This window comes from Bos indicus, chromosome 2, assembly GCF_029378745.1.
Source record: "Bos indicus isolate NIAB-ARS_2022 breed Sahiwal x Tharparkar chromosome 2, NIAB-ARS_B.indTharparkar_mat_pri_1.0, whole genome shotgun sequence".
NCBI classification, from domain to species: Eukaryota; Metazoa; Chordata; class Mammalia; order Artiodactyla; family Bovidae; genus Bos; species Bos indicus.
This window is the reverse complement of record NC_091761.1, coordinates 104,144,219-104,164,925: the sequence shown is the minus strand read 5'-3', so window position 1 is coordinate 104,164,925 and position 20,707 is coordinate 104,144,219. Positions and strand designations below refer to the sequence as shown.

Here is a 20,707-nt window from a genome sequence, read left to right as displayed (position 1 = left end):
AGGCAACTGTTAACACAGGTGATAAAGAACTGTAAAGCCAACTGAGAATGGGTGCTGTAACCCAGAGATTAGAAATAGCAAGAAGCCTCTAGCACCCCCTGGCACCGCAGGGGAACAAGAACAGAGCAGAAAGGAGATAAGAGGAGGGGATAACTAAAGCCTGTCCTATAGGGGCAGAAACCATGGAGGACTTGGAGATGCTGCCCTACTCGGGGCTGGGGGTGGGTGAGGAGAAAGAGAAATACCCTGGCTTATCCCTCCCTCCTTACTTCTCACCAGGATCTGAACCCAGTAGGAAGCCTGTACCTGTGGGAGCCTGAAGATGCAACCTGCAGGGACAGGCTCTACCCCACTCCTCCCCGCAGACCCAAGGCACACAGGGAAAGGGTGAGCAGAGGATCTCGGGGCCACTGGCAGAGTGTGTTATCATGAACCCACAGGAGTTGAACGCCCCATTTACACATCAGATATTTGCAGGAGACAGAAATTAACAAAGCCGTCTTTAACTTAAATAATAAAGGAATATAAAGTGTATAGGACTTTTCTTCATTACTGAACCCTTCCCATGGTGTTCATGACCTTTAAGGAGTCAATTGCACTTCAGGGAATGTAAGAACAAAAAGAAGGTATCCTAAACATTTTCTCTCTAAATGACATAAGATGTGCCGATTTATTTCTTTAAATACCCTTTCGACTTCTACTTCCAAAAGAATTTGGATCTATGATCCCAGGAATTTGTCCTGAATGCTTGTGCTTCTTGGTCTGGTATTATTCCTGTTTTTAGTTTTGTAGTCTTTAATGAAATCTGCTTACTGGGGAAAAATAAATCACTGGCGGCAAGAAGAGAAACTAAGAACCAGGGGGAAAGGATAAGTGTTATGGATCTGAAAGGGACATTCAATTGCTGTCTCGTTTTTGAGCAGGTGGACTGTGGAGTGGACACAGCTCTGCCCTTTTACCTCTGCTCCACCCTTCCCCTTTTAGAAGCTGTTCTGCTAGACTCTCTGCCCCAAATTTCCTCATGTAGCAGACAGAAGAAGTTGCCTGCCTCCCTTGAAAGAACAGAAAAAGTCAGCGGATATGACAGAGAATACCACAGCTATAATATCATGCATGACCAGTGGCACAGGAAATTGAACTAAGGTGTGTAAAAGCGATGACCACTTCAACAGTACAGATACAGCCCTGGTAGTTGTTTTTTATTATTATTAATATTTTTCTTACCAATAACTAAAAAACTCAATTAAAACTTCACCATTTAAACTCTGTAAATTAAGTCACAGCCCGTTTTTTCATGCTTAACGATTTTCTCATTAAGTGCAGTAATTTCTTACAAATTGCACTAATAAAAGTAACTCTTGCTGGGTATTTTCCCCCTCTTTTTAAATGCTGCCTTTTCATTGATGTGTTAAATTAAAACCCCAGGCACAAAGAGCAGAGTAAATGCAAAGTCTTTTATTGTTCAGACTCCAATCCGGCAGACTATGAGATCTCTTTCATTTTATTTTTGTTTTTATTTGAGCTAATTGTGAGGCCTGCTTTGTAGCCACAGGAAGAAAGATTTTGAAGGTCTCTTGGTCTTAGCTCACTCTAGAAAACAAGTGATAGTGTAAGCTAATGAGAAACTAGAAAAATGGCATTTGGTTCAGCCCACTGCCTTCAAGATCAGTTTATGAAAGGGAACATGATGCCTAGACTTTTTCATTCTGGATGAATAATATTTCCCATCTTAAATAACTTGGGTGTAAGACTAAATCTGCCCCCAAGTCAGCTGGAAATTTTTAGGCTTGCTGGTCAGTGGGTGGGGGTTTTATGGAATTCTATGGCCTTTCAATTTTTATTAAAAATTCAATTTATTTAATTTAACTCTTAAAGACCCACCAAATACATCCCATGAAACCTGAAGATTATCAGTTCATATTTACAAGGCTTATGCTGCTGCTGCTAACTCACTTCAGTTGTGTCTGACTCTGTGCGACCCCATAGACAGCAGCCCATCAGGGTCCACCGTCCCTGGGATTCTCCAGGCAAGAACACTGGAGTGGGTTGCCATTTCCTTTTCCAATGCATGAAAGTGAAAAGTGAAAGTGAAGTCGCTTAGTCGCGTCCCACTCTTAGCGACCCCATGGACTGCAGCCTACCAGGCTCCTCCGTCCATGGGATTTTCCAGGCAAGAGTACTGGAGTGGGTGCCATTGCCTTCTCTGTACAAGGCTTATAGCAATTAACTAAAGACCAAAGAACATCCTCTCTTTAGTCTAATTCCTTCATTTCCAAAGAGGAGTGTACTTTAAGTAGCGCAAAACTGGGGCATGACACTAACATAAGGAAGAAACGAAAGGAAGTCCTTTTCATCAAGCGAGGAAGTGATATCTTCCTCTCACTAATGTAATGTACATGCTATATGCTTGGAAGTATGCACTGAAGATGGGAGTAGGGAGTATAGAGGGCAGAGAAAGAGCATCTTCATAATTTTCTAAGGTCCTATAACAAATTTTAAATTCTACAATGGCGAAACATACTAAAATAAGATATTTTACTAAACACTACAGTGATACAGACGAATTCAAAACTAAAGCATCTAGATTTCATTCTGGATGAGTAGCGGGAGAGAGGTAGAATGCAAGATGACAGTGTTTGGTACTGTATGAATTTTATAGTATCTGTCCAGCTTCATACCTGAGCGGACATCATCAAACTCATATAGGAAGTAGGCAGAAGGAACCAAGCAGACACAGAAACAGTGCAGCCAAGAGAAAATGCTGGAACAGGAGACCAATTTGGCAGTGGGATCCAGGTGGTAATCCAATGGAACTGAAATTCATGTATCAATTGAAGAGATACAGTGATGAGTGATGAGTCAGACTCCTCAGCAAGGAGAGAAGCAGATGGCTGCTAGCTGAATGTGCTTTTGGGGATGACAGAGGAGGGGGAGGCAGGACACAGAGCTTTACAATGCCTCAAGAATCTGACTAGTTCTTAAATGGAATATCAAGAACCAGAAATTTAAAAACTATACTCCATGTATCAATCTTCTTAAAAATTGGTAAATAATGATGTCCTGCGCTTATTTGGTATCTTTCCTTAAGGACCCTTCAGACCCCTCTTTTTTTTTTTCTTTTCATTTTTTTTCCCCTCTGTTTTTGATTTTTATGAAGAAAGTTGTATAATATTCTATAACTCAAAATACAGAGATGCTTCTTCTCTTATGAGGCTAAGATTTATAATTAAATCCAGAAAACCTGAGGGTTAATCTGGCTGTAATTCAAAAATTCAAATCATGATGATTCCCAAGCACTATTTTATTTAGGACAATGATGCAAACAAAAAAAATCACTACTAGCCGGCAGTACTCAGAGAGCATAAAAACAAATGGAGGTTATATTTGCGTAGACCAGCAGCAGCATCTTTGATAATGAATCATATTACAATAAAACTACTACCAGGCATTAATATCCCAGGATACACAGGCTCTTAAATCTCAAGAATCTCTCTGTGGGGTTGGGGCCGGGATCTGGTGGGGTAAGAAAAACAAGGGACATTCATACAGAAGGGCAGCAAAGTGAATGTCACAAGAGTATTAGCAGGCGTCCAGTGTGGTCTGAGCACAGGGTACACAGAGGGGACCTGTAGAATACTGGTTTAGAATGGCAGGATGCGACCAGGTTGTGTGAAGTCTTGACTGGAGGACTAATTTCAAAGACACACAGAGTGATTAAGAAGGGCTGACCCATAATCAAATCTGTGCTATAAGAAGCTAAATCTGTACCAACACATAGGATGAGATGAATTTTGAGGGTAATTAAGACAGGATGCTATAACTGTCCAACGGTGAAATGATGGAAGCCTAAATTGTAGTAGTGGTATTTAGGATGGAAAGGAAAAGACAGATATGAAACAACTGGATTAGAAAGTGATTGAAAATTACAAAAAACTTATAACTAGGTACAAAGTGGTTAGAAACACTCATCAGCAGTAAATTCAAGAGGCAAAATAACAGCAGTAACAAAAATCCCTTATTTCTGCAGAAAGTCCTATTAACGCTCACGGCACTAGGACGCCCCATCACTTTGGCTGCTGCCTCACTAGGGATGCTTTTCTCAGGGCCCTCTCCTATCCAGCCTCTTATTGCTCAGGTCTGCCAGCCTCTTCCATGAATTCCTCCTTACACCAGTCAACCCACCTGCACCTACACCCATACTCTGCATCCTTCCTAATGTTCTGGATAGACTATCTGTGTGTGCAACTATCTAAGTTACTCCTTCCACCTGTGCCCTAGAACTCACACCTCCCCCTACTCAAGAATCTCATTTTTCTCATGTCTTTACAGACCATTTCTACGGTGACTTCTCCCAGATTTATATTTACAACCCAGGCCTTTTTCCTAAAGTCAGGACCTGTATAACCAACTTAATATGTCTTTATGTTCTCAATAAATGTCAACACCTTCCAGCTGTTCAGGCCCAAATACTTAAGAGTCACCCTTGACTTGTGTCCTTCTCTCACATCCTATTTTCAGACTATCAGCAAAACCTGCCAAGAAAGAGTTTGACCTCTTTTCACTGCCTCTCACTTGGATCACTGCAGTGGCCTTCTAACTCATCCGCCTACTTCAACCTTGCCCAGTCTCAACAGGGCAGCCAGAGTGCCTTTTAAAACATAATCAATCAGCTCATCCTCTACTCAGAACTCTTCAGCAATTTCCCATTTCACTCAGAGTAAAAGCAAAAGGTTAGGAGGCCCTACATGACGAGTGCCCCAGATACCGCTCTGATCTCATCTCTGCTTCTTTCCTCCAGCCACACTGGCTTCCCCAATACTCCTGGGCAATGCTCCCTCTTGGCTGCAAAGTGTTTCCCAGAGATAGCTACCACACTCTACCTTCCACATTCCTCAATTCTCTGTTCAAATGACAACCAAGTAGCCAGCCTTCCTTGGTCCTCTACATAAAATCACTAGCCTGTAACAACCCCAGCATTCACTTTCCCCTCACTATCCTATTTTAATTTTTCTCTATAGTGATGGTGCTGTTATGAGTAGAACAGGGTTCCCTCCAAATTCACGTTCTTCCCAGAACTTCAGAATGTGACCTTATTTGGAAACAGGGTCCTTGCAGAGTAATCAAGTCCAGATGAGTTCAAAAGGGGGAGGGAGTGCTGAGCCAGTAAAATGGTGTTCATGTAAGAAGAGGGAAATCTGGATGCAGACACACAGAATTCCAGCTGACGATGAGGCAGACTGGAGGGATGCATCCACAAGCTAAGGAACACCAAGGATTGCCAGCTGTCACCAAAAGCTGGGAGACAGGCACGGAATGGATTCTCCCAAGCGTCCTTAGAGAGAACCAACTTTATTGACACCTTGATTTTGGACATCTAACTTCCAGAACTGAGAGAAAATAAACTTGTTATTCTAAGCCAGCCAGTTGGTGTACTTCATTACAGCAGCCCTAGGAAACGAATCCAAGTGCTTACCACCACTTGACATAGATTTTATTCATTTACTGTCTGTATCTTGCCAAAAAGACTAGCACATAATTGGCATTCAACAACCATTTGCTGAATGGATGAATAAATGATCGAGCCCTCCTGAGTTACTCCTCTAAAAGCTTCATGTCTAAAAGACACGAAGATGTCTTTTTGTGTTCCTTCAACTTAAATCCATACATTGCGTATTCAGTATTGGCTATCACTAGGGGGAATGGACAGCCTAGAATTCTTATCACCACTCTTTAATTTTTATAGAGAAAGAAATAATTAAAACAAAGATCCCTTAAAAGAGAAAACGCAGAGACAAAGAGTAACAGCCTACAAAAGATGTATACAGGAGTCAGATATATCATTTCCACATTACTATAACTATATATGCAGGCATCTTTGCTGCTGTCATTTACTAAGAATGAATTAGGCTCACCCCATCTTGCTGTAAGCTCTTTCTACCCTCTTAGGTCAAGATGCTTGACCCCACTGCCTATGGCTATAGTCTCAATTTACCGTACTCTAAAACAATTAATCATCTTGACTATAATATAGAACATTAACAGGGATTAACAGGGTTATTCCTATGAAGAGAGAGTGAAAAAGCAAGACAGAGAATGCTGGTTATAAGGAGGGTTTGGAAGAGAGGGGGACAATGAATGAAGAGATTTCTTCTTTTTATGTGCTACTTACTGTATTATTATTTGACTCTTTTCCAATCAGTATATACTTATTTTTTAATGAGAGGTCTAAGAAGCAATTAAATCATCTTGAAACTGTAAGAGACTATTAGATATGTAAACAATAAACAATTATTTCTATTTTTAGTGAGTTCTAAATGGAAATACATTTTTTATGGATTGGCATTTATGGGTGGCAGTTACTCTGGACACTTCTATTTCACTGATCCTTTAATTTCTTTTGTTTTCTTTCTCGACCACCTACTTCTTTCTGTTTATTACTCATTTACTTAAATGGCAGTATGAAAAAAGACCTTAGAAAATATTTAATTTCACCTACCGGCCTTCAGGTTAAGTCTACCAATTTGAATCAGATTTGTAGAAGGCAAATTTTATCTTTTGTTTATAGATTCAATCTCCTCTATAATTCCTCACATTTAAAATTCCAATTTGTAAGTGGCTTCATTGTAGTACATCTAAGAGTAATCAGAAATGGGACCATTGTGGGATAATCCAACCTTATGTGTGAGACAAATAATGAATCAAACAAAATACACCCATGCTTGAGAAAAATGGCACAAAGAAGAAACAAATGAAAGGCGGAAGCAATGAAATCTTTGATTTTCCGAATCTATAAACACTAAAGTGAGACTTGCTAACAAGTTCCTAAAACTGCCACGGTTTTCCCTGTACTGTATAAGCTTGTCATTTACTAATGTAAGGGACTTCCCTGGTGACTCAGGCAGTAAAGAATCTGCAATGCAAGAGACCCAGGTTAAATCCCTAGGTTGGGAAGATCCCCTGGAGAAGGGAATGGTTACCCACTCCAGTATTCTTGCCTGGTGAATTCCATGGACAGATGAGACTGGTGAACTATAGTTCATGGGGTCACAAAGAGTTGGACAGAACTAAGTGACCAATACTTTACTAATGTAAATGAATTCCTCCCACGAAGCAGAGAATTCAGAAATACAAACATAATCCTGTGATATATATACCTACGTTTATTTTTTTAAAACTCCAATACCTGAAGACCTTTATTTAAAATACACCCTATTATTTGAATTGACAATGTTTCTTTATTGGTACTCTATAGACATTCACTGGAGAAGGCAATGGCACCCCACTCCAGTACTCCTGCCTGGAGAATCCCATGGGCAGAGGAGCCTGGAAGGCTTCAGTCCATGGGGTCGCTAAGGGTCGGACACGACTGAGCGACTTCACTTTCACTTTTCACTTTCATGCTTTGGAGAAGGAAATGGCAACCCACTCCAGTGTTCTTGCCTGGAGAATCCCAGGGACGGGGGAGCCTGGTGGGCTGCCGTCTATGGGGTCATACAGAGTCGGACACTGACTTAGCAGCAGCAGCAGTAGACATTCACTTGGGTTTCTAGACAGTTGTTTAGCTAGATGAGGCAAAAATTATAAAGGTCTCACTAGCCCACAAGGTCTGGAGGTAAATAACCTTCTATACTCAAAACATCATGGAAAACAACTAGATAGAAAATCAACAAAGGTACAGGTTTGAACAAACTATCATCCAAAGTGATCAACTTGACATTTACAGAAGCCTCAACCTGTCAAGAACAGAATAGATACTCTTTTAAAGGACATATGAAACATTTGTCAAAAGAGTCTAAATGCTAAGCCATAAAATAAGTCTCAATAAATGTAAAAGAGTTGAAGCCACTTGAAATGTTCTCTGGTCACAACAGAATTAAATTAAAACTCAACAACAGAAATAAAATTGGGAGTTTCCTAGTATTTGGAAATTAAACAACACAGTTCTAAATAATCCAAAGATCAAAGTAATCACAAAAGGAATTAGATAGTATTTTAATTAAGTGAGAATAAAAACAATTTATGGTGCATAAAGAATTGGCTAGAGGGAAATGTACGGATTTAAATACCTATGTTAGGAAAAAAGTTTCACATCAATAATCTAAACTTCTACCACAACAAATTAAAAAAAGAGCAAATTAAATCCAAAGCAAGCAAAAGGAAGGGAAAAATCAAGATGAGAGCATAAATCAATGAAATTAAAAAAAACAATAATGAAGAAAATCAGTAAAACTAAAAGTTAGATCTTCTATAAAAGAGAAACTTTATTTAGACTAACCAAGAGAAGATACAAATTGGTAAAAATCAGGAATAAAAGCAGTCATATACCTAACAACCACAGAACTTAAAATTTATAAGGGAAAAATAATATGAACAATGCTATGCCAGCAATTAGACAACGCAGATGAAATGGACAAATTTGTATAAAGATACAATTACCACCAGTGATTCAAGAGGAAATAGGAAATCTGACTAAATTTATCATAAGTAAAATAACTGAATTAGTATTAAAAACTTTCCCACAAAGAAACCAGGCCCAGAAGGCTTCACTGGCAAATTTTATCATATATTTAATAAAGAAACCATACCAATTCTGAAAAGGAGGAAAGAATACTTCCCAACTCATTCTACGAGGCCTGCATTTCCCAGATACCAAAGCCAGACAAAGATACCACAAGAAAACTACAGGAAAGTATCACTTATGCATATACACAAAATAATTCTACCAAAATATGAGCAAAATGAATTCAGAAACATTCAAAAAGGATTATTTACCATGACTGACTGGAATTTATTCCTGTAGTGCAAGACTGGTTTAACAACTGAAAATCAATGAATACAGTACACCATATAAATAGACAAATAAACCCATGTAATCATCTCACAGATGTAGAACATGCACCCGATAAAACTCAGCACTCATTCACAGCAAAACTCTCTGTCCCCTAGGAATGGAAGAAAACTTTTTCAAGCTGATTAAGGGAATCTGAGAAAACTTCGAACTGACATTATACTAATGGTGAAGGACTAAAAAGCCAACATTGTACTGGATGTTCTAGCCAGTAAAATTTAAAAAAAAAAAGAAACTGAAAGCAATACAAGTCACAAAGGAAGAAGTAAAACTGCCTTTATTTGCACAGTATGATCCTGTTAGTAGAAAATCCTAAGGAATATATAAACATACAAATATCCATAGCAGCATTATTCTTAATAGCTAAAAACTGGAAACAATCTAAATATCCATCAATTGGTGAATGGATAAACAAAATGTGGCATATTCATTAAAATGGAATATTATTCAGCACAAAAAAGAATTATCGATACATTCTACAACACAGACAAACTTCAAAAACCTTATGCTAAATAAAAGAAGCCAGACACAAAAGCCTGCATACTGAGTGATTCCATTTACATGGAATCTCCAGAAAAGACAAATCTATAGAGACAGAAAGTGGTTGGCTGAGGTGGTGGTGAGAAAGAACTGACTATAAACTGTCAAGCGAAACTTTGAGGAGTTGAGGGAAAAGTTTCTCAACTGGGTTGCGGTGATGATTGCATAACCTTTTTTATTTATAAAGAATCACAAAATTATACTTAGAATGAGTACATTTTATAGCAGAAAATGCTACTTCAATAAACTGTTTAAAAACTGGCAATAAACAAGTGCAATTTAACTAAAGATTTGTGGAGATTTACCACAGATAGAAGGCGTCAGACACCAGGTGTTCTACTACAGAATACCCACTAAAAAGCTCAAACAATAAATCTTGTCCTTAATGTCCCAAGGGAACTCTCCTAGACTCCAAGGGCAAGAGGATTATAGTCTGATAGTTCCCGTATGAGGAACGGCTCCTGACTCCAATGGCCTACCAGGGAAACACTGTGCAGTGACCGTCCTGCGTGTTATGGCTGCGTCTCATTACTGCCAAAAGACAAAGAGATAAAATACAGGATTTCAGCAGCTTAATCTGACAAAGGAAAAGAAAACGAGCCTATATTAGCCAGCTCAGTCTGACATAACAAAATATCATGGACCAGCTGGCTTCAACAACAGAAATTTATTTCCTCACAGTTGGAAGCTGGTGTCAGGTTTGGGTGGGGGCCCTTTTTCTGGCTTGCAAACAGTCACCTTCACATCAGAGAGAAAAGAAAGAGAAGAGAGAAGAGAATGCAAACTAGTGTCTCTTTTTATAAAGGTTACTAATCTTATTATGAGGGCTCCAATATCATGACCTCATCTAAATCTAATGACCTCCCAAAGGCTCCATCTCCAAATACCATCACGTGAGGGGTCAGGGCTTTAACATACAAATTTGGGGAAGACACAATTCAGTCTACAGCAAGGCCTTTAATCATAACTCTTAACTAAAAGTTTTTTTTTTTCTCCAACTGTCCAGAAGGAATTGCAAAAAAAAGAAAAGTTGATTTTTTCCCTCTATATCCAAGGACATCTATGCTGGTAATATTCTCAAGCCCTGCTGGAACTGTGTTCTATACCTGAACCAAATTCCTTCCCTTTTCTGGCCCAAGAAATAAGTATGCCATTTTTTAAAGTTTTATGTAGACATGGAAACAGACAGGACTAACAGTATCAAATTATACTTAGCATTTCTTTCCTCGTCAGCATATTTTTTGCCCTGGGCTTGCAGTTTGAAGGTGGGGTGGGGTCGGGGGAACCAAAACACTTTTACTGCATTTAAGGTGTTTCTGAGTTCCTCTTAACACATTTCAACCTATTAGTGGCTATTTTAACAAAAGACTAACATCCTTTCCTAAACGTTTCAATTGGTTAAGAGCTTCTGATGTTTGCTACAGTCATTTTCAGTCATTGATTACAACAGTTTGCAGATCAGCAAGATCAGAAATCAGTTTCCTTTCTCAATCAGCTGGGCTTACATGAAAGATAGCTCAATTCAAGGACAACTAGGAGAACCAAGTACAATGCCCTGCATGACAGTGATCTATTGTGCACCGTGAATTACAGGCAATGAAGAAAAAGAACCAAACTGTCACAAGTGCTTCAACAGCTCTCTGCTTCACAAATCACTCTCATTAGCACTTCTTGCAAGGGTGAACACCAACAGCAAGCTGGATACCAGACCCTTTTTCCAGAGAACCCATGATTAATTCTGTGTTTCCAGCAGAGCCAACTGTGAGCACTGCCTGGTTGCACTGCTGGCACGGGTCAGCAATGCAAGCCAGTGGGTCACCACATTACATGCAGGCTTCAATGAACTCTGTGTTCCAGCTGTTCTGACACAGGGAAACCATTCACGTGAGTTCCACATTTTCAGCCAGAGAAAAAAACACCCTTTCTATTTTTAAAATAAAAAAGGAAAAAAAAAATACTCAGCAAGTTTAAGACAAGCAACTTTACCACCTGGCATGAGAAAACAAAACACTGGGAGACTGAAAATGCTGTGTATCACACATAGGTGCCCTTTAATGCTCTCAGGAAGAAATCTTGGTGCTTACTGAGAGAGCTTACCTATTAGCAAACAGGTTTTGATTTGCATGCTCTCATTTTTAACATACAGCTAGGCTACAATTTACAAGAGCCATACTCTGTAATTAGAGATACTCTGATCCACAGATTGACATGAATTTGAAAAGATGTTAGAAGCTGGGTAAGAATGGACAGGAGCCTTTTAGGGACAAATGTGAAAACTGAAAACACTTACTTATAAAGTGGTTGTGTGTATGTGCTAGTCTTTGATTTCTATGTCATGTCTTTTCTATTTTTTCTTTTTTGTCTTCAATGATTTCATTGGAATTATTTGGTTAATGAATTTTATTATATTAAAATGTAAACTTCAGAGCAGTTGTGTACCATCTAATGAAATGTAAGCAACCGATGGAGATGTTTAGGCCACAAAAGGCAACAACTAGCTCTTGAATCTGATTCACACGTTTGCAATAATCTGTGGAAAGTCATCTCAACCATTCTGGGCCTAAACCCATGGGCCACATGGAAGATGAACAAGACCCTAAGGGTCACTGATACACAATTATCACATCAAATAATAGCATATCCTTCTAGCAGGGGTCCTTTACAATTCCAAATGAGCTTTCATTTTAAAATTCACATTGATAAGTGAGGTATAAAATAAGCATGGATCATCAAGTTTTAGAGTGTAACAATTTAAAACTAGTCAAAAAGAAAGTCAATGAAGGACAAGGAAAATAGTTAATAAAAAATATAAAAGTATAGACTAAATCTCTGGAATCTGTAATCATGTATTTTCTCTCCAATGATCAGATGGATCACTGTTGTTTTGGGAAAAACTAATAAAGTATGTCAAATAGTTAAAAAAAACTTTTATAGGGCTAACAATACTAAAAATTTTAGTTCTGTTTGTATTTAGTATCCTTTTTTTCAAGATGTTTAAGGTATTTAACAGAAGCTATTTTTCTGTTATTTGCTCTGTGCAAAACAAATAAAGGCTATATTTTTTATTTTCTTATGTTTATCTAGAAAGGGGTATGATAGGTTATATGATTCATAGCTTAGATTAATAAACCATTAACAAAAGAAAATACATAAAACACACACATATGGGAATTTTTTCCCAGATCCCTTAAGAAACTTGGATTGAGAACCCAGAGGTTAGACTTGATTCATGGTAGAAAATCATATGGGTCAGTGCTCTACTCTCAGAATTGAAAGAAATTATTTGACTTTGCTGAATAATATAATTTCATTACTAGTTGCGTTAATAACATTCTGCCTAGTTTTGGGCAATCCTACAGAAGTAAATTTTAAGAAATGTCCTTTAAAATTGGAAGGATGTTGTTTGATATATGAGACTAAGAGGCTGGAGAATGAAGATGGCAGACTAGAGGATGAGACATCATCCAAACAAAGTGAGAGAAAAAGATGTGAGAATCATGAAACACCTCAGTGGCCACAGACTTGAGTGATCATCATCTATCAAATGGCTGTGCACGTTACACTCACTGCAAATAAATCTGATGTTAAATAGCAGACCCCAAACAGGAGTCCGTATCACTGCAACTTAGGACGTTTTAGATATCAGACCCCAAAGAGGAGTCCATACTATTCCTACTTAGGATGTCTTTTCTTGACAGGTTTGTTTTTTAACCAGTCACGCTCCTGTGAATTCACTTTGGTGGAACAGAGCTCCGCCACCTCGTCACGACTCAGGGGTCTCCGAGAACTGTGGATTCAGGTTCTCTCAATAACTCACAACTGCACATAACAGACACCACAGATGATGGAACTGACGGGCTTATGAATACTGTGTGAGGGAAACAGATCCACCTTCACAACTGAGAGATGATTATTTTATACAGAGCTGTGGTCAAGAATTTTCTATTGTAAAACTGTAGTAACAGAATGGCAGGTGGCTAGCAAGGAAGGAGGAAAGTTGGACCAGAAAGAGAAGGGCACATAAGAATTAAAGACCTCTTAGAGAAGCATCAGGGAGAAGGCAATGGCACCCCACTCCAGCACTCTTGCCTGGAAAATCCCATGGACGGAGAAGCCTGGTGGGCTGCAGTCCATGGGGTCGCTAAAAGTCAGACATGACTGAGCGACTTCACTTTCACTTTTCACTTTCATGCATTGGAGAAGGAAGTGGCAACCCACTCCAGTGTTCTTGCCTGGAGAGTCCCAGGAACGGGGGAGCCTGGTGGGCTGCTGTCTATGGGGTCGCACAGAGTCGGACACGACTGAAGTGACTTAGCAGCAGCAGCAGCAGCAGCAGTAGAGAAGCATCAACAGCCAGAATGAACACGTTCCTGGGGTTTGGTGTTACTTGCTCTATGCCAGTAAGCTTAGGACAAGGAACATCGCTTACACTAAAAACCAGAAAAGAAAGTGTGCTGCTGACTGCTCATGTCAAGGGGACAGGATCACAAAACTATTTGAGTTGAGAGTTTTGGATGACTCTGCCATTGGTTCGAGGGCAAAGGAATTACACCCATACTTTGGTTTATAACAGAAGTGAAAGGGCCAAGTTCTAACAAAGGGTAAAACTACCCATTATTAATCACATTTTTGGCCACTCCATTTAAAAAATAGATACACAGGAGAGGAGAGAAGGACTTCTGCCTCCCCTGCCCAAGGCAGAGATCTCTAGAAGATCAAAACCAGGGAGGTAGCTTTAAGTTTGGGAGAGCTCTTCAGGCTTACAAGGTGAGTCTTGGCTCACCAAGAGATGTTCAAATAGAAGAACACGGAAGGTAGAAAAGGAATGAAGACACAAAATTTCTGAAGCTTGAAGCAAGAAAGGGAAGTCAAATGAGGACCATGAGACAGAACTAACTGCTAACAAGTGGGCAGTCCCACTTTTTTGCAGCTCGGCAGGAAGTCTGCTTTTGTGAGGTCACTGGAGATCTCTGACTGACCAAGTTCCGGAATGAGGTCCAGAGGGACATCCACCATCACAATGCTGCAGTGTGCCAGGACTCAGTCACCTTCAACAGGGAAGAACAGTCTACTGACCAAAATCCTAGCTACGGGCACAGGTTTGAGATGCTTGACCTTATAACGTTTAAACAAATAAACAGCATAGGAAAGGACGGCATTAGGAATCAGGAGAAATAGTACTGCTAAGTAGAAAAATTCAGTATTTGAAGGAGACATGGATTTGAATCCCTGTGTGATTTTGGGGGGAAGTTCATTTCTTCCAGTTTTACAGATTTTCCTCCTGTAAAATGGGAATAATGATAATACCTATTGTGATCTATGGGCTTCCCAGGTGGCTCAGCGGTAAAGAATCTGCCTGCCAATGCAGGAGACACAGGTTCTGATCCCTGGATCAGGAAGATCCCCTAGAGAGGGACATGACAGCCCACTCTAGCAGTCTTGCCTGGGAAATCCCATGGAGAGAGGAGCCTGGCGGGCTACAGTCCATGGGGTCACAAAGAGTCAGACATGACTGAGCATGAACACATTGCGATCTACATGCCATTGAGGGGTCACTTGCCCCTGTATTTTCACAAGATTGCTTTGATCCCCAATTAGCTTAGGAAAAACAATGTCTTCCTAAGATATAAGCAAATTCTCAAGAATTTACTCTCTCAAGACCTCTTTCAGTTCAGTCACTCAGTCGTGTCCAACTCTTTGCGACCCCATGAATCGCAGCAAGACCTCTTTAGACTCTGGCATCTGGTGTTCTCAGGAGCTTTCTCTGCTCTGCCTGAACTTAACTCCAGACCCAAAACTCTGCCTCCTCACCAACTTCCCCAGGCAGAGCACTCAAGCCAAGCATCCCAGAGTTTTACCAACACTGAAGAATATCCTCAGTCATGAGTTGAGAATATACTGTAGAACACTGCACCCTTATGCAAATTTATTCACTTCCTCTCCTCTTACCTGTTTCTCCTCATTCCCTCCTCTCCTGAAACAGCTTCAATTTTTCCACTTCTATGGTGCCAGCAGCCTCCCTCTTCTCTGAACCCCATCACCGGCCCCTAACCTCACTTTTTGTCTCAATACCCTACAGAGCAATCCTGCAGTCACGTGAGCAAGTACAGAAAATATTAGAGCTTCAAAACTGGTACCAGAATTTTCTGAAAAAATGATTTTTATTGGGAAAATCCTTTGATAAGCACTTGTCCCCCAGGGGAACACAGATTCAGCCTCTACCTCAAGCCTCTATTTAGCTCACAGGCCCTGACCCTTGGTAGCAATAATGAATACAATACTGTTATATATATAAGGCTGTAGGATTACAATTGCCAGAGGCCACTTGTTAAAGGCAAAAAGAACAGGAACCGGAATGCAATCAAGTGAATGAAAGTCAGTCCGAGACCCTCTATCCATCCCTTCAAGTTGCTTTGGTATCAGCTCAAGACTAAATGGAATTCTAGGTTTCATCTGATAAGAAAAATATGAGGATGTAATCAATTTCAGAATGATCAAATCTAAGGGCAGGAGAAAGGTCTTTCTGAGATTACTGTCAAGGGGCTCAAACTCTTAGGAGCAAACAAGAATTATGTCTCAGAAAATGGGAGGATATGACACAAAAATGTTTTATTCCCAGAGAACTTCAGTGAAGTGGAACTAAAAGCTACAGGATTCCAGCCCACTGTTTTCTTAACAGGGAGACCTCTGAATTGGCTTTTCTCTGTTTAAAATACCAGTGCTAAATCTACCTTCCTGTGCTCATACTGTGGCCTTGGTGAGCTCACCAACAAGGGACGGTCACAAAGATCTACCAGGAAAGAAAATCGTTCTATAAAACAGTGTAACAAAAAGTGACAATTATTAGTCTAGACTTAAATCACACCTAACCGAACACCTTTCCTTAAGTGCAAAGCCCACGGCATATCTCTTACCTTCCTCAAAGGTGGCCTTCTTCTGCCTCACTAGAACACGGAAGTTCTCAGCAGGATTCACGCTTCCAACCTAGAAGACACCACAGACAGTAAACCTGCAGATCACGTCTCTTTTCGGAAGTACCCCAGGCAAGACAAACCAGCTTAATGTAGTGTGTTCTTATAAAATAGGCAAAGACAAAGAGAGGCCCTTCCTGTTCATTTTCATTTCCATGGTTTGTTAAAAACTAGCAGATTCCTGTGTTCAAAGGGCTGCCGTCTGTCTGTACTTCCACTCACCTCTCCTCATGCAAACTGACTTCATTCCAGAGGGGTCAGAAGTCTGACGCCCGAGGCACCAGGCAGCTTAGCTTACCAGGCAGACTACCTGTCCATCCTGATACCCAACCAATTAGGACGGGGAGGATGCTGCGGTGCAGGGTCAGTTCAGAGTATCTCTGTCCCACTAAGAGATACAGGAACTGATAGCCTGATGCCCTGATTCATTGAACTGTCCTTTCTGGAGACTGCTGCTGATCAAACCTGTGGCACTGAAACCTTGGTAGACTATTCAAACATGCCCAAATTAAACATGGCCCCAAAATAAAAACAAATCAGTGCTAGGTTGGAGAGTTCCAAAGACAAAAGTCTCTGCCACGCTATATGGCACTTTCTGATCATGACCGTGTCTCTCATCTTCTGATCGCAACCTTAATAGGGGCTAAGTTGAGTTCAAGGGGGAGAAGACAATGGGGTTCTATAAAGGCTGGTAAACGCTGGTACAAAAGTACTTGGATTTCCAGTCTGCTCTATATAGCATCAGAAGAGCTTCGAGAATAAAAAAGGTCATGATTTTTTTTTTCCCTTTACTATAAAGATATTGCACTAAAATCCAAATAATATTTTAGACATTCAATTTTTCTGGAGCATTGCTTTTTCAGGAGGGGAAAAGGCATGCCCTAATACTAGCTACCCTTTCTAGTCTATTTGGCTAGTAGTAAAGAACAATTTTTAAGATCCACTGATTCAAAACAATGTCACTTAAAATAAGGCAATAGGTTCAAGTTCCAAAAACCATTCCATTAAAGATCTCAAGTGTCAAAGGATACATGGTTTGGAGAAATCCTAAACTAGTGAGTTGTACATCAGAAAGGAAATGAGACTTATATTCTTAAAGCTAATATACTTGGAGATAAGACTCCTATCACTAAGCCCCCACTTATCCTACCATTGTGACTAAACAGAAAGCTGCAAAATGAAGTCACCAGAAAAACTTTACAAAGTGATGTTTCATGCTGTATATAGTGCTCTATGTATTGATACTACATATCATATAAATAATCCTACAGGTGATTCACGGACAATAATTAAAAGAAGAAAGGAAGAAGTGTGGGATGGACAAACATGGCTTACATACTGAAAGGACCAGAGAAAGTGCTACATCAAAGGACCAACAGAAACTGATGCCAACTCCCCAAGTCCCAACTTCCCCAAAAGAGGGAGCACAGCAGAGGAGCTCTGCTTACACAGGTGACACTGCCTTCGGCCAGACTGGAGACACTAAAGTGGGCTTCCTCTTCCTCAGTCTTCAGTTTTTTACAGGTGGGTCCCTCTTCATGACTAGAAAAGAAATAAATGGTTTTTTTCCTCCCCTTAAAATAGAACAAACAATACAAAACCCAGAACTGCTGATGTGAAAAGTATAAATTTATTTTTCAAGAATCAAAACCAAGTAGCCACACTTAGTCTTCCTTTACAAGCAGCTGCCTCCCCTTCCCAGGCTCCAAGCTCCTGACAGACCAAGCAACTGCAGCGGCCAGGGCTTAATCAGCAGTTGCACCACAAAGCCCTTTCGAAAGATGAAACTGCAAGCACAGGTCATGGACACTTCACATTTCAGCACGAAACCCATTTACCCTTCGGTTATTATTTGCTAGTTTCTACCTGAGAATTGATAGCTAGTAATATTAGCTTTCCAGACACATAGAAGACCTTTGTGTCTAATAACCTATCTTCTTCATCATGAATGTGAGAGTTTTATAAGCTCCTACTTACAGCTGTCAAAACTTACTAGACAATCCTTAATTAAATATGCAAGAGCGTGCTCTTAAAGAAGTCTTAAACTATAAAAAACCACTTTCAAAAGAAAACTTTTAATATGTTCCTTTATAAACCTAATTGTGTTTTGGGCAATATGCTAAGAGAGTGCAAAAGCATCTGTGTGATAAGGGAATGATGACTCCAAAGAAGTGTATCAAACATCTTGCCTCAAGTAACAGGCTGGCTTTAACAGTCTGCCTTAAAGTCGAGAGGAGGTCAGGTTAATTGCAAAGGACAAGAAAGATTCAAAGACTCTGACCATAATCTTACTTAAGCTACAGAAGAGACAGACATGAAGATTTTTCTCCCAAATAGTCAATCTGGGGGAAGAGAAGCTGCCAAGAAATGGTTGAATGAGAAGGGAAAATAGTAACTAAGAACTACGATTCTAAATGGGATGTTTTTATTCAAAAGCCCAACTTCCAGACAGTAAGGCTTGAAGAGGTTATCCTAAAAGTAAAGCAAAGAAAAATATGACAGAAGTTAGCTTATTCAATAATACTTCAATAATGAATCTCCTCTTCCAGCCTGATGAAAGAACTAAAGTCATCGTTACAGTCTTATAAACACGAATGAAAAGTTTTACTACTTGACATCTTTCCCATTTACCACTTGCCTTCTTCCCTTTGAGAAGTAAAGAAAAGATAAGGGGTGAGTCATTCAGAGCTCTTTCCTTCAAGCAGAATAAACAAACACACAAAACCTTGCTGACGAAAACAAGGGAAAATGCACAAACCTGAGGAAGGATGAAATTCTATCAGAATTTGAGTAGTTCTTAAAAAAAAAAAAAAAAAAAGTCACAGCCACTTTAGTTAACCTTTGCCAGCTCTTCCCAAGAGAAAGATAAGAGGGTTCAGGGAAAATCTACAGATTAAAAACATCCAGACTCTAGTCTCAGTTTTTGCTACTGGGTAGCCCTGGAGTTTTATACCTTCTTGAAGGTACTGACTCTGTATTAATTTTTGTACGTTTAGAGTCTAGTAAGTGACTGTCCTCTCTGACCTTCAGTTTGTTCCTCAGGAAAACACTAAGATGAAAAACACCATGCATATATCGACTATTCACATTTTCTCTTCCAAAAGTACAAATTAACTTATACAGTAGTATTAAAAAGCATCAAACATACAAAGCTAAGTTCTGTGAGAACACAAGGTCAAATCACATGGAGGAACTGCTTCAACCCTCCCAAATAAGATTCTAGGGAAGGAAGAATTAGAAAACATACATACCAATTCTCCAGAACTGGGCAGATAAAGGCCAGTCCAGAAAAGAGCAGGAAGCAGTAAAAATACATTTAATAATCTCAAGATTGAAACACTTAACAGGATTAATGGGAAATTTATATATATTAAACTCGTAATGTCTATTTGAAGTGAGAAAGTGCAATGACTCTCATCCCCAAGTTATCTAAGAATGAGCTGAGCCCTGGAAAGTACACATCATCCAGGCGAGGTCACGGCAGACACAGAAGTGTTAACAGCTGCTGCGTCTGGATGCTGGGGCCCTAGACCGTTTGTTGCTGTCTCTCCTTTTCTCATTTTCTTTCATATATGAGTATATACCTTGTAACTCATTTACGGAGAAGGCAATGGCACCCCACTCCAGTACTTTTGCCTAGAAAATCCCATGGATGGAGGAGCCTGGTAGGCTGCAGCCCATGGGGTCGATAGAGTTGGACACGACTGAGCGACTTCACTTTCACTTTTATGCATTGGAGAAGGAAATGGCAACCCACTCCAGTGTTCTTGCCTGGAGAATCCCAGGGACGGGAAGCCTGGTGGGCTGCTGTCTATGGGGTCGCACAGAGTTGGACACGACTAAAGCGATGCAGCAGCAGCAGCTCATTTACAAGTACATATACCTTAGTTCATTTACTCTTAGGCTCTAGGTTCTAAAATTTGTAACCATTAGCAATTTTTATTATGCAGAAAACTAGGAAGTAGACAATTGCAAATTATCTGTCCTATCCTAGTATTCTGCAGCAGATTAGCAAATTTTATGAATATAGCCTCTTATAATCTGTAAGGTTGGAGAAGGAAATGGCAACCCACTCTAGTATTCTTGCCCGGAAAGTCTCATGGACAGAGGAGCCTGGTGGGCTACAGTCCTTGGCGTCATAGAGGGTCAGACACGGCTGAGTACCAGCACGAGAATACATAATCATCACCTTCAAGAAGTTCAGTCAAATAAGAAAGATAATATATAAACAGGCAATTAACAAAATATTGTGGTAAGCAGTGCATCCCTTTGAGAGAACAGCGAGAGGCTGTACCGGGCTGGGGCATGAGGCACAAGCTGGGAAGTAGTGAGAGATAAACATAGAAAA

The 20,707-nt window shown here is 39.9% G+C and overlaps 1 protein-coding gene across 3 annotated transcripts in view; it reads right to left on the bottom strand.

The window, feature by feature from the left end:
- Window positions 1-20,707, bottom strand: part of XRCC5 (X-ray repair cross complementing 5) — an 86,761-nt gene that overhangs the window by 20,963 nt on the left and 45,091 nt on the right. For 2 of the 3 annotated variants that reach the window (XM_070771898.1, XM_070771903.1), the window contains exons 15-16: window positions 17,808-17,901; window positions 16,303-16,372 (exon numbers count right to left, since the gene is read on the bottom strand). In XM_070771898.1, the coding sequence (XP_070627999.1) occupies window positions 16,303-16,372; window positions 17,808-17,901 (164 nt within the window). The remainder of the gene's footprint in view (window positions 1-16,302; window positions 16,373-17,807; window positions 17,902-20,707) is intronic. The other variant, XM_070771908.1, reaches the window with a different exon arrangement.